The sequence below is a fragment of the Ammospiza caudacuta genome, chromosome 2, assembly GCF_027887145.1.
Source record: "Ammospiza caudacuta isolate bAmmCau1 chromosome 2, bAmmCau1.pri, whole genome shotgun sequence".
Lineage (NCBI taxonomy): Eukaryota > Metazoa > Chordata > Aves > Passeriformes > Passerellidae > Ammospiza > Ammospiza caudacuta.
Genome location: NC_080594.1, coordinates 35,165,632 through 35,180,191, shown reverse-complemented (window position 1 = coordinate 35,180,191; position 14,560 = coordinate 35,165,632). Strand labels below are relative to the sequence as shown.

At 42.4% G+C, this 14,560-nt stretch overlaps 1 protein-coding gene across 1 annotated transcript in view; it reads left to right on the top strand.

Moving 5' to 3' along the window:
- INTS4 (integrator complex subunit 4) overlaps nt 1-11,585 on the top strand; it is a 31,793-nt gene extending 20,208 nt beyond the window's left edge. Inside the window, exons 16-23 of the mRNA XM_058825344.1 lie at nt 238-331; nt 2,561-2,641; nt 4,382-4,512; nt 5,418-5,477; nt 7,114-7,273; nt 7,592-7,735; nt 8,490-8,610; nt 10,911-11,585. Coding sequence (XP_058681327.1) covers nt 238-331; nt 2,561-2,641; nt 4,382-4,512; nt 5,418-5,477; nt 7,114-7,273; nt 7,592-7,735; nt 8,490-8,610; nt 10,911-11,104 — 985 coding nt within the window. The 3' untranslated portion in view covers nt 11,105-11,585. The remainder of the gene's footprint in view (nt 1-237; nt 332-2,560; nt 2,642-4,381; nt 4,513-5,417; nt 5,478-7,113; nt 7,274-7,591; nt 7,736-8,489; nt 8,611-10,910) is intronic.
- Nucleotides 11,586-14,560: the final 2,975 nt, after the last annotated feature.

The following is a 14,560-nucleotide window of genomic DNA, read 5'->3' as shown; positions in this document are numbered from 1 at the left end:
GACTTAATGCTTCCACTGCTGTGCTGGTGTCAGCTTCCCAGAAGAAGGGACATGCCAAGTCCCAAGGTGCAAACTGCTTTGTAGTGTGTGTTTTGCTGCTGTTTCTGGTGCTTGCTCTAATAAAAACAGGCAGCAGGAATAGCTGCCTTTATTGTCACTGCCTTCCAAGTGTGTTTGGATTAAACTGTTCTGTCTCAACATTATTTTCTCTTTTTTTTTTTTCTCCACATGGTTCAGTGATCTTCAGAGGCTTGGAGAGCTGCAGTCAGAACTGGCAGGGATGGCAGATTTCACTGCAACTTACCTTCAGTGTCAGCTGCTCCTCATCAAGGTTTGACTTCATCTGGGTTTTTTTTTGAGCTGTTCTTCAAAAATGCCCCCAGTCCATCACAGTGGCATGCTTTCATGTTTTGATGCTCATGCTGAAAAGAGATGTGTGATGAAAGAGGAGGTTCTGTGGATTTCTGATAATCCTGCTTCCCTCGTGTGGCAAATAATTTATGCAGTAACTTTGCCAATGCAGACTTCTGCTGCTGTACCCAGGGCTTATGTTGGTTCTCAAGCATTTTGTCAGTGCAGAGTTTATTTTCTGACAGCAATCACACTGAGGGCAACTGTGTTAGGAGAGTAACTTTTCCCTGCTGGTGGCTACTGGAATGGTTTTTGTTAGACTGCTACCACAGTGATTTGCAGAGATAGCTTTATTGGCACCAGTGCCAGAGGAGTTCTTAGGACTTGATATCAGTCATGCTATCTTTTATAGTGCTGAAATGATCTATTTAGTTTTAGCAGGTCAAGTGGCTACTTAGACACCATTGCAGCAGCTCTTTGCAAAAGTCCCTTTTCAAAGACAGCTTCTTGCTCTAAACAGGAACTAAATTTTTACTTCATAGGAAATCTTGAGCTGGAAAGGCCACTCTAGTTCCAACATCCTTGCTATGGTCAGGGATTCCACTGGACCTGATTGCTCAGGGCTGTAAGCTGGCAGTGGTATTTAAGTGAGTCTCTTGGCATTCTTTGGTGTTTGAGGGTAACTTACACACATATAAAGCAAGAACTAAAGCAAGCAGCAAACAGGTTTCCAGCAGGGACTCAATGAAAGCTTTGTTATGTAAAACCAAGGGCAAATTTCAGTTGCTTTGCTAATGCATAGTTGCCAGTTGGCATATCTCATGGCAGGCCTCAAATCCTTGGAATATATTTATCACCCAAAGGTATTTCAGATGAGCAGTGGTACAGTTCAGTACAATCCAGCTGAATCCAAAGTGAAATGTGCTGTGCAGACAGAGGACTAGCATTTGGAGATAGCTTTGTTGCCCTTCTCCAGGGTTTGACTGGAACGAGCCAGATGGTTTTTGCATCTGGCAAAGGTGTGCTCTGTTTGAAAGGGTAAAAGCTGCATCAGCCATTCTTGGCTTGAACTGTAGAACAGTCAGGAGATGAGTGATGCAGAGGAGTCACTAATGTGCACAGAATGAAAAGTAACTGATTATATCAGGAATCACAGAATATCTTGGGTTGGAAGGGATTTTGAGAATCATCTAATTCCAGACCCCTTCTTACAGTCAGAGACACCCTCCACTCATACAATACAATTAGAAATTCTGTGAACTTGAATGTCCAAATAGCCCTTTTCAGTAGATTTCTTTCCAGTTGCTTCTTTTCCCAACAGGAAAAAAACTGCTGGGAGAAAAAGTATCATTTCCCAGTCTCTCAAGGCTCAAAAGGTTCCATACCTTCAAAGGCTCTACATACCCTGTGATTTTAGGGGTAGCTAACTGGGATTTGTGGGCCAGCCTGGGTGAAGGACACAGACTGTATGTTCTTGAGGCTTTGCTACAGCCAGCCTTGTGCACAGCTGTGTCTAAGGACAGGCAACTTCAAAAAGGAGGCAGTGATAGAAATCATCCACTCAAGCTTTCTACATTTTTTTTATATAAAGCAAAAAGCAAATAGGGTGTGGTAGACAGTTGGGGGTTTTGGTGTTTTTTGTTGTTTTTGTTTTGTTTTGGGTTTGTTTGGTCTTGTTTGTTTGTTTTAGTTTTTCTGGTTTGTTAGTTTGTTTGTTTTGGGGTGGTTTTTTAGGTTTTTGTTTTGCTTTGTTTTTAATACCAATGTCAGCAGCTGAATCAGACACAATATTTGTAATAACTCCAGGATTTTGGTGGGGTGGAGGAAGGTTCAGAAATGTGGCTGTGGAAGTAAGTGTGTTTCTGGGGACACTTGTTTTTATTCCCACTTTTTGCCTTCTCTCTGAGATTCCCCTGATCTTGGTCTCAGGGGGTTGATCACAAGTGGCCTCTTGGTTTTCTTTATGAAGTACAAGGAATTTGGCTTGATGAGTCTCTCATTCACAGCTTTGTTAATATTATTCTCAACTTCCTTTATATTTTCTAGTTGTATAGGTATCTCTGTTTCTTTATAGAACAATGTATATTTTGGAGGCTTTCGTTCTCTGTCTTATATTTAAAAATACAAGAGAAAGCTTTGGCATGTTTTTTCAACCAGCTGTTTAGACTGAATTGGATATTTATCATCATTTCATGTTTTTTTCTTGTAGGCCTTGCAGGAGAAGTTATGGAATGTGGCAGCTCCCCTGTACCTGAAACAGAATGCATTGGCATCTGCTGCAGCAAAACAGGTGAGCTGGAAGCAGCTGAGGGAGCCTCCTTGGGGAGGAGTCTTTGGTTGGCCATGGAACAATTACACACTTCTAACCTTCCACTACCATAGTCTGTCCATGTAAATCTTAGTCCCCCAAACTGGGATCATTTCTCTTCTCTTCAAAAGATGAGTGGGGAGGGAGGGAAGTTCATGACTGCTGTAAAAAGGCAAATATCACACTCATCTTCCAGAAGGGTAAGAAAGAGGATCCAGAAAGCTGTGGGCTGCTTGTCCTTGCCTCTTTCCTGGGGAAGGTTGTGCACCAAATACTTTAAAAAGCTGTTCCTAAACAAGATCAACAAAGCTTGGAACAGCCAGAATGCATTTCTCAAGAATAAATTATGGCTGATCACCACCACAGCTCTCTATGGTGAGGGGACTGGTGCTGTGAACACAGGGAGGACGATGGAAGTTCCAGAGCTTGGATACAGTCTTTTCCATTTCTTTTGAAAGAAATAATTTCTTTTCACATAATTTCTTTTTCACCAGACTTGCAGGTGAATAAATAGGTGATAAGGGTCCTGCAAAATGAGGAACCAGTTGATATGCTGGAGGGCATGGCTGCTGGTCTGGACAGACTGGGGGACTGGGATGACAGGAACCTCATCATGTTCAGTACATTGAATATGAGACACTGCAGGAGCCAACTGCAATGGGGATAACTTGGTTTGGGAAATGATCCAGCTCTGGGGGGGTGCCATCTGGGGAGCTGTGTCATGTGTTGGTCCCCCCAGTAGAAGGAAGAGACTGACAAACTGGATCAAATTCAGCAGAGGGCCACCAGTGTGATCAGGGATTGGAGCACGTTACCTGCAAGGAAAGGCTGAGAGAACTGGAATTGTCCAGCCTGGAAAGAGCAGGCTTCAGGATGGATTTACTTCTGTCTAGCACTGCATCATTACAGGATATAAAGGAGACAGAGCCAGACTACTCTGGACAGGAGGCAGTTGGCAAATGATGAGAAATTTTAATCAGCTGTAAAGGGAAAATGTCCTGTAAGGATGGTTAAGGAATGATGCCCTGAGAAGTGGGGGGAATCTCTGTTGTTGGAAGTTTGCAATTTGGTGTGGCCCAGAGTTACTGGATCTAACGAGACCTGCTCTGGGCAGGGAACCAGGCTAGATGGTTTTTGGACGTCCCATCCAATCTGAGTTATTCTGATTCTGTGATGTATAAATTATCAGATCCTTGAAAAACTGAAGCTAAACCCTGAGAAAAGGTAAAGAAGCAAGCAAGGTCTGGTAACAAGTAGTCTGGTAACAAATCTAGGGTCAAAGCAAGTTCGTGGATCTTTTGGGAAACCCTGCTGATACCGAGTCCTCAGATAATTAAGATGTAATAGACAGGTACTGCTGTGCATCAAAGCCTTCTCTGCTGTTGATGAGTAGAAACACAAGCCATTCAGCTTTTGAAATCTTCTCTGATTGAAATGTTTGTCTTGGGTGCCCTCTTGAGTAGTGTGTGAACCTCCTGGAAATGTTTTCTGTTGTGGTGGTGAATGTAGGTCACTTGCTATCAGTGCAAGATGAGTGTTCCCTGTTAAATAACTTGCAAGTTCTTTGGCATCTGCACAGTCATACTGAACTCAGCTGCATTAATTTGAGCACTTCCTCTTGCTTCATATGCTTCTTGGTATGAGATAAAAATACCAGAATCTGGTGATGATGGTTGTACCAGGACTTGTCTGATGGCGTTTTATCCCTGTGGTGTCTGGCAGATCCTGGCAGAAACTTACAAGATGGAGTTCATGTACAGCGGAGTGGAAAGCAGACAAGTGGTCATCATTCACCACATGAGACTGCAAGCCAAGGCCTTGCAGCTGATAGTGACCGCCCGCACCACCAGAGGGTGAGCATGACCTGGCCTAAGGAGCTTCTTAGGGTTAGCTCTAAGATTGCTGTCCCTAAGCTTTGTTTAAAAAACCAGCAAGGATAAATTAGACACATAACAGGGCAGTGTGCCAATAACCATTTGCTAGAGTAATTCAGAACAAAGACCCTTCTTTTGCCTTTGATACAGCTGAATAGGGACACAATCCTGAATTAGATAACAAAACTGTTGGGAAGATGGGTGTTGGGGGTTGAGTTCTCTCATTTATGAACATACAAATAGGTTAAAAACATTGAAGAGTTGATATTTGGGACCTGTTTAAATGAGGAAAAGTCACGTATCAAAAGAATGGACCAAACATGTTTGCTTCATTAAGTATTCATTGCTGAATTTTTAGCATCAGGAAAGTATTGTCCTCCTGACTGATGTGCAACTGCTGTGTGTGACTCAGACAGAAACTGCTCCTGTGCAGGCTTAGGTACATGAGAGGCTCTGAGTGGTTTGTTTTGGCTGTTGAAGTTAAAGAAGTGACACGTGGTTGTAGAATGAGAACTCCAGCTGGTGAAATTAGAGCAAATTAGCTACTGTCCTAGTTTACTTCTGTTTCAGGTTTGTTGCCATCAATTTACTGTGTTACCATGGAGGTCCATAATCTATTTGCCTTTTAACCACTTGTTTTATAGGTGGAAAATGAGCATTTTCTAACAGTGGCTTTGGGAACTTTATTAGTACCTTATGCAGATGGGGGGTTTTATGTGACAGGGGGATATAGATAAGCGAGGAATACTTTCTTGGTTCAAAAACTGTAAGATCATCTCATTTTTAGGAGGTCTAATGGGTTTCCAAACCACCTAAATGTGTATAGCCATAGAGCCATTTTTCTTTCTTTGAAAGTAAATCAAGGAATATTATTTTCATTACAGAGTGGAACCTCTTTTTGGGATGTGTGAAAAATTCCTCCAAGAAGTGGATTCCTTTCAGAGGTGACAAACTCTATTGCTTCTTCATTTTGTATAAGAAAATCCCACCACCATTGTCATCAGGGGATATTCACTTTGTTTTTCATCTCTTCACATCTCCCTTCCCTGCTGTCCTACATTGGGAACTGTCATGGGATAATAATAAACCAAGAAGAACCTTTGTAGTTCAAGTCCTTAACATCAGGATATTATGCTGGTACTTCAGAAACATGTGCTCTGAATTAATTTTTTATAGAATAGCTGATTTTTTTTCTTGTATTTATAAAGATTTATCTACTTTGAGTAGATGCTGTTTTCATAAATACTTAATTTTTTTTTATTCTGTCTCCTGGAGTCCTGAGAGTGTTTTGACCTTTCAAAGATTAATAAAAAGGCAGATTACCCTTGAAGTACTCAACATGTAGCAAAAAGTCAGACTAGAACTCTGCAGTATCTTTCCTGGCCCTGTCTACTGCTTTTGCCACCTCTTAGTAGTCACCTTTACTTCTAGGGAGAATAGATGTGTTGTCAATTTGATTATCAGATTGAGTCTAGTGAAAGGTGTCCCTGCCCATGGCAGGGGTGTGGGAGCAGGTAATCTTTGAGGTCCCTTCCAACCCAAAGCATTCTATGGTTCTGATTCTGTGAAACTATGATGAATTCTGCTGCTCCTGAGACTCAATGCAAGGAAAAGATACACACAAAATGAAGAGTTTTGTCCTCCAGCTCCAGCTGGGCATTAAGGTAGGACAGATTTGGTCCTGTTTTCTTATCAGTTAACCAGCCACAGCTGCCAAGCTTATAATAAATGTGAATTTAGTCAGAACTAGAAATAAAATTCTGCTCAGCCAACTAGATACGTGTATCTCTGGACTAGCTGTCCAATTCCCTGCTGAGTCATAAAATCATGGAATCACTGAGTCATAGAATGGTTTAGGTAGGAAGAGACCTTAAAGACAATCTTGTTCCAACTCCCCTCCCATGGGCAGAGACACCTTCCACTAGACCAGAACTCTATCCAGCCTGGCCTTAAACACTTCCAGGGATTGGGCTTCCACAGCTTCTCTGGGCAACCTGTGCCAGTGCCTCACCACCCTCACAGTGAAGGATCTCCTTCTAAAATAGAATCTAAATCTTTCTTCTGGTAGTTTAAAACAATTCTTATTTGTCCTGTCATGATCTGCCTGGTAAAGTCTTATTTACAAGCCCCCCTCTAATTACTGAAAATTTGTGATGAGGTCTCCCTGGAGCCTTCCCTTCTTCAGGCTGAACACTCCCAGCTCTCAGCCTGTCTTCATAACAGAAATGCTTCAGCCCTCTGAGCATTTTCATGGCCTCCTCTGTTCTTCTTACACTCTGAACTCCAGAGCACAGTACTCCAGGTGGGATCTCATGAGGGCAAAGAAGAGGGGGAGAATCCCCTCCTTTGACCTGCTGCCCACACCACAGAGCCCTTGACGGTGTCAGTTTGAGCACAAGGCACAGTCCCAACACAAGTAGCCAAAGTCATCTCTTATGGATGAGACACAGCAGAAGGGGAAGGCAGGTATCTAATTCTGGCATTATAACTAAATGTAAGGATTCAGTAGCTTGGCTAAAAATAACAATACTGTGGGAAAAGTTGGAAAAATATTTGATTTTTAATCTATTATTGACACAGATGTTTCATCTCTGAGCTCCCACATATGCAAGGCAGTTTTGTAGATAAATTGCTGGACTTAATGCCCAGACTTGTGACATCCAAGCCTTCAGAAGTGGTCAAGATTCTTCAGACAACACTGAGACAAAGTACCTTCCTCCACCTTCCTCTTCCAGAGCAGGTTGGTTTAACAGAAAATTAAAAAGTAATATCCTTGTGGACTGTCTTGGCATCTGACTACTTTCTAATATACCAAGAAGCTTTTAGAATTCAGGGTCTTGTCAGACACAAATCTTATTTATTTCTTGTTTGTCTTCTTATCTAACATCCTCAGGACTACTGCTAAAAACATTAAAAACTTAGTAATTCCTGGCAATATATATAAAAAAAAAATCCAAAGTATATGAAGGTCTCTGTTAAGAACAGTAGTAATTATGATTTTTTTTCTTTCATCTTTCCCCCACCTTCTGAATTTTGCCAATTGCTTTGTCCCTAACAGCTCCATAGAGCCACTGCCAATATCATTGAGCCTACTGGTGAATCTGATAATCCCCTGAGGTTTACATCAGGATTGGTTGTGGCACTGGATGTTGATGCAACTCTGGAACATGTGCAGGATCCCCAAGGAACTGTTAAAGTTCAGGTAAGAAGTCATTTGACATAAATGCAAACAAGATTATGTCTTGGGGTAGTTTCTTAAAGGATGTCAATATTTGTAGATTGCAAATAATGATACATTTTATTAGTAACAATGCTGGATTTCTGTGTCTTGACCAGTCATTCAGAAGCTGGAGGGTGCTGAGAGTTGACTTGGGTTTGTCTGGAGTGTGCTGAGAGTTGACTTGGGTGCAGTTCTGAGAGTTTGCTTTGAGCACTTGGATTCTGTGCTTCCTTGTGCACTGTGCATGTTATGGACATGAACACCAATAAATGCTGGTGAGCTTCCAGCTGGTCTGGTGGGAGGAGAAGCAGCAAAAGAAGTTGTTCTGAGTGGCACAAAAATACACAGGCTCTTGGCTTTCTGTATTTCCAGCTTTTCTTCCTGCTGCTCAATCCCTAGTTTTGGATGCAGCTGAGGAGGTAGGAGTGGTATGATCCAAATAAAATATGCAGCATCACTGCTTAACAAAGGAACAGAAACCTCAGTTACAATGCAGAGGAAGAAGCTGATGTCAGTGTGGCCTTTTTTCCACCTGTGCTGTGGATTTGAAAGGCAGCATGTAGCTGTTATATCCAGGGCAGCTGAACTCCTGGCTCCAAGCTAAAGCCCACTTGTCTTGCCTTCCTAACTCAGGCAGTAAACAGCAAGTAATGCACTGTTCCACTGTGCAGATCCCCCATGCACTTGTCATTCCTTTGTTTTTTTTTTTTTTTAATTTTTTCTTGTTCCCCTCTAGGTGTTGTATCCAGATGGACAAGCACAGCTAATCCATCCTAAACCAGCTGACTTCCGAAATCCTGGCCCTGGGAGGCACAGGCTGATAACTCAGGTTTACCTCTCTCACACAGCCTGGACAGGTAATGTTAATGATACAAGTTAATGTGGCTGTGTGGCTGCACTTCCATTAGATACAAGTTACATCCCATAGTCTGGGAGGCTCTGAGGATCCTGGAGCTGTGGTTTATCAGGCCTTTGAGTAGTCACAGCTCCCTGTTTACCAGGCACTGTTGCTCTGTAAGGAAATAGAGAGGCTGCTGTTTTGGGAGAGCCCTGAGAGCCTTCACATGAGAGCTGCGTTCAAAGTGAGGTCACCCCTCATGTGTAGAGCAAAGTCAGCTCTCAGAGCCAGGTCTGCATCCTCAGGTAAAGGCAAAGGATCACGGTAGACTGACTCCTTGTAAGTCATTGTTTCAGGTCTCACCGGTATCTGAGCATGGCAGGGAACAGAACAGCAGTACCATTTCATTGCTGATTCAACTTTCACCCTTTTAATGCCCTAAAAATCCCCCCTTTTGTTCTGAGATGATGTGACTCCAACATTCGCCTTCAGTCTCAGCTGCTGTTCACACTTCCCCATGGAAGCACTTCAGTAATTGGCTTATGGACTTCAAACAACAAAAGCAAAGTGTATTTCATTCACAGCTCCTTTTGTCCTGTTTTCTTTTAATCCCTTCACCTTCATTCAAATGTGGAGGTTTCCTCTGAGATGTTTTTTTTCCTAAGCAATTTTTCATTGGATTTGTTGATTTTTTTTTTTTTTTAAACCAACAGAATTTGGTTTATTGTTGTGTTCCTTCACATACCCTTTTTTTTTTTTTTATATAGTACTCTCATGGTGTAATCACTTATCCTGCTGTCTTTGTTTTGTTTTGGAGAAGAAAACATGGTACTGTTTCTAGGACTGGAAGTATCTGGGTTTAAGGGTTGATCCTATTACTTCACCAGAGAGAGCTGAAGTCCTTATTTCTACTTCTGCAGTGTTCACTGGAAGGGCATTTTAAGCATGGCCCTGAGGGATTCTGTTCTGGTGTCTCCTCTGGGCATTATTTTAATCATTAACTTTGACACTGGAACTTAGGCATATAAAACAAGGGGAAGACACTAAGCTGGGAGTAAACAGGGGCAGAATTGCCTTAAAATTCAAGTGGAGAAATTGCCTTGAAATTCAAGACAATAAAACTTGTTAAAGGCCAGTAGAAAGGGTGTGCTTGGGAAGGAGAATGCCCCAGTGCAAAGCACTGATTAACTGCCAGGTGGTGAGCAGAATGAAAGAGGTGACTGTAGGCTGCAAATAAGAGTTGGTGGACTGACAAAAAGGGGAGCTCAGGGAGCTGTTGGCAGAAGTGTGGAGTAACTGTGCAAAAGAGTTATTTCTTGTGTTCTATGTGGTGCTGATGATGTCTCAGCTGGAGATCCCCTGTTCTGCACTTCTAGACGTGGCATCTTAAAATCCTGTAGGTTTCAGCAGGTTTCATTTAGGTTTCATTAATGTGGTCCTGCTATGGGTTATCCCTGGTATACAGTTAAGTCCCACACACCACCTGGTGCTCCCTCCCCAGTGGGACAGGTAGAGGATCAGAAGGGCAATGTGAGAAAACTCAAGGGTATTACACTGTGCAGCAATAGCTACAACATCCCTGTGTTATTGACACTATTTTGGTCACAAATCCCAAACAAGGCATCATGCAAGCTACTATGAAGGAAAATTAACTTTATCCCAGCCCAAACCAGTACAGTCCATACAGAAAACCTAAACAAATCTGGTTTTCAGTCTAGAAAGGAAAATTTTGTTGGGTATATAAATCCAGCAATAAGTGCAGGGTAATACTGTATATACTGAAACCCCTGTACTGTTCTGACCACTGAGAAGAGTAAATTGAAATTATCCTATGGACAGTATTAGGGACCTTGCTCTGCCCAGCTGCATAGTTGGTGAAAGAGAGGAAGAGGCTGTCTGGCATGCGAAAACTTCCAAAAAAAGAGAATCTTCAAGTAATCTCCTGTGCCACAAGTGTTGCCAGATGTCATCTGGACTGATCCTGACATAAATACAGTGAGCAGGGCCTGCTAGTTCTGTGTGGATTTTAATGATTGTTATTATTTCATTGGAGTTACCTTCCAATAGTTATTTTAGAAAGTTGCAAGTTAGTGGTAAGATTTAAGTGATGACAGAGAGGGGGATAAACCTAGAACAGTGCTTAGTTCTGCTGTGCTGAATGTAATGCCAGAAGCTTATTTTCACACACTAGACTGGATTCTGGTCGCTCCAGAGCAGCTCTGTACATACCCACCATACATGAAATTAAAATTCATTTGATGTTGATTGTTCACTGTGCAGTGCAATCACATTTGGATTGTTCTATTTTTTTCTCTGCAGAGCCATGTCAGATTGAAGTGCGATTGCTGCTGGCTTACAACTCCAACAGGAGCAAAGCATCTTCCAGAGCTCCTAAATCTACCTGGAGTGAGAGCTTGGAGGCTCTCCCACCCCCTGAAAATGGCATAGAGGGGACCATCCCCTTCAGCAAACCTGTCAAGGTGTATATAATGCCCAAACCTGCCAGGCGGTGAAGGCTGGTGCTGAAAAACCTGTTTATGGGCTTTGTTGTGTCCAAATGCAGAGTCCATGACAGCAAACTAAGCCAAAACAGCCTTTACATGCCTAAAGGGAGTCAAAATAAAGCTGCTGAGGAACAGGTCTCTTAGGCAGCAGGCAAATACAGGAGTTACTCAGCTAGTTAGGAGTGGTTTCAAGAAAATGCAGGTTTTTCTATATTGACTCCACAGAAACAGAACAGTTCACAATCAGCATTCCAGTAGTAATTTCACTGGGCTGTACCTTCAGTTTTTATCTATCAAAAGTCTTTCTCCAAGGCCTCTAGGTTTTTCTGCTATGTATATACTATGTAAATGCTTGATCACATAAATCAATGTTATTTTTACAGTACTCTGAAGTGAAGCTGAGGAGTTCAGCATTTTGTGTGGGGTTTTTGGTTTGTTTCTGGGGTTTTCTGGGTTTGGTTGTTTTAGTTTTGGTGTTTTGGGTTGGGTTTTTTGGTTGGTTTTTTTTTTTTTTTTTTTGAATGTCTAAAACTTGCATTTGTACTTTGGTACCTAATTTCTTAACAGAAAAAATAATATTCTAAAAAGTACTGTTGTTCTTGTGTGGGAACAGCACCTAGGAAGGAAATTGCCAATTGCTGTTCAACATCCTCTACAGCTGTACTGAAGCTGGTCCAGCTCTGGGGAGGGCACAGGTTGTTCATGGTGCAGGTGGCAGAAATTCAGTCAGCAGGAGGTGGAGTTTAACTGACCTACAGCAACACAGCAGTTTGTCTCCTGTTGCACCTTTGTACAGCTTGAGGAGCAATATGATTAACTACCAGTTAGAAAATTCCTAACCACAACCCACTAAGTTTTACAGGATCTGTTTCTGTGTGACGATCCTGGCCTTGCACCAGTCTTAGTGGGATGTGAAAATCTATGACTTTCAATTTGGCAGCACTTTTGGCACTCAGTCTTTCTTGTCAGTTGAAGTAGCCAAACACCCTCTGTTCAGCAGCAGCTGGGCAGCTTGTCAGTGTTCCCCTCTGGAGGTGAGCTGGGAGTACAGAGGGACAAAAATTTAGTTAAAACACGATCCATCTGGCATTCCTGTCAGGAAGTGTGTCTGTGCATTGCTTCTGTGTGCCAGGCTTAGTGGACTGAGTAGCCTCCTATAATTTTTAGGATTTTTTATCCTTTGGTAGGATTTTTTAGGAGGGCCTAATGTGTGAAGCATTCTAGTGCAGCAGCCCAAATGTTGCCTGTGTTCATGAATCAGTTGGGATTTTTGTCTTTTTAAAAAGAGGTGTTTTTTTAGAAAGTAAACAAAACAGTGAAGAAATAATTTCCACTTGTATTTAATGTAAATAACCCCTTACATGCTTTCCTACAATAAAATTGGAAAACTCCTGCTATTCTGTTTCTTTTTTTATAATATGAGTGAACATGGATGCCTGCATGGTTCTTGGCTAGTCAGATCACTGCATGTTTTTTGTGATTTAAATTTTTTAGCACTGGTGAGTTGTAGCCCAAAGGCTCATAACCATAAAACTTTGCTGCTGCTTTAGGTATTCTTGAATTAAATTTACTTTCTTAGTGCTTCTGCTCTTACAAACTGGTTTTTGGTGTTTCACCTTTAGGGCACTGCTTTGAAAATTGCCTGCCCATCTGACAGCTGAGTTGTTATTGTCTGACTTGTCTTTGGCATCCTCAGTTCAGTTCCCAGCAGACAGGGTTGATGTCTCTCTCATTAGGAGGCTGTGTCTGGGCAGATATTTGACAAGTTGAGTGAGCTCATTACAGACTTTTTCCTTTTTCTTTCCCTCATTTTTGCATTTCACCAGTATTTTGTGCAGTTTGTCATCTCAGTAGTGTTTCTAATTTAGATGGTGTCCATAGGCTCCAGACCAAAATGGATGCTGTGGTAGGCACAGCAGATATTTTCAATATCAAAATTTAGGCATCTTTCTCTCTTTTGCTAAGTACTGGATCAAATTTCTACTATTTTGTTCCCCTCATGATGTCCTTGGTCCCCTTCCATATAACATACCAGGCAAAGAGTGAGTGCCTTCTGTATTGCTGTGAGAATCAGATACTGCAGGGCTGTGGAAAAGTTCTTCCATCTGTAATTTCAAGATGCCTAAAACAAGCTGAAAATGTAAGACTGCTATGAACATTTCCAGTCTGCTAATGAGAGCATTCTGCAGTTGGCTTCTCTTCTGTAGGTTTTTCTCTGATTCCTGGTTTGGATCATGGAAGAAATCACAGCTTTTCCTTTCCTTCTTCAGTTTCACCTGTGCAAGCAGATGACTAATTCATCATCCAGTCTAAGCCTTCCCTCTTTAAGGTTAAAGATCCCCCTGCCTTGTCCTATCACTTCATGCCCTTGTCAAAAGTCCCTCTCCAGCTCTCTTGTAGCCCCTTCAGGTACTGGAAGGAGTTTCAGGTTTCCCCAGAGCCATCTCTTCTCCAGGCTGAACAATCCCAACTCTCTCAGCCTGTTTCCACAGCAGAGGTGCTCCAGCCCTTTCAGCATTTTCATGGTCTCCTCTGGACTTACTCCACATGTCAATACCCTTATGTTGGGGGCCCAGAGCTGGATGCAGCACTACAGGTGGGGTCTCACCAGGGTGGAGCAGAGGGGGAGAATCCCCTCCCTTGGCCTGCTGCCCACATGCAGCCCAGAGAGGCAGATGAGTCCTTTGAGCTGCCAGGGCACGTTGTTGAGTCATGCTAAGCTGCTCACCCACCAACACGCCCTAGGTGCTGCCTGTCAGAGCTGCTCTCGATCCATTCTCCACCCAGGCTGTGTATGTGTATGCATACTGCCCATTTTGCACCATGGTCCAACATATGGGGAACTGGAAAAGAAATCTGCATTAAAAGCAAGGCTTATTGTAGTTGCTGAGATCCAGATGTTTACTTTTTGTTCCCATCCCCAGGTTTGAGACATTAAGGTTTTTCTGCTCTCAAAAATACCAGAGTTCATGCTCTGTGTTGTCTCAGAGGCACTCATGCCATTCACCCATTGTCCTTTAATTCTGGATAATTGTTGGGCTTCTGCACTGCAATAGCCTATAAGATGATTGATCTCAGAATGAAAAGAAAAACAAAGGGCTCTAGTCATGCACAAAGATAATTTGCATCTTTCATCCCTGTTGAAGGGGGAACAGAGGGCTTCAAATGACAGTCACCCAAGTATGGGGAGTTTCTGTTCTCTCAGGTGGTTCCAAGTCTAGGAACAGTGTGCCAGTACATCTGCAGCCACAGGGAGATTAAGCAATTTACAAAGGAAGGGCAAGTAATTTGCTAAGAACCAAGGATGTTCAAACACCCCTCACCTCTGCGTTGTACCTGCTAGTTAGATGGAAGCAAGAGGGAAAAGAATCTGGCAGAGCAAGTAGAATGCTGACCTCACATGAAAGAGAAGTAAGTTAGTGGTTTGAAAATGTGTTGTCCTGTTTACCATTAACTTTCTGGATT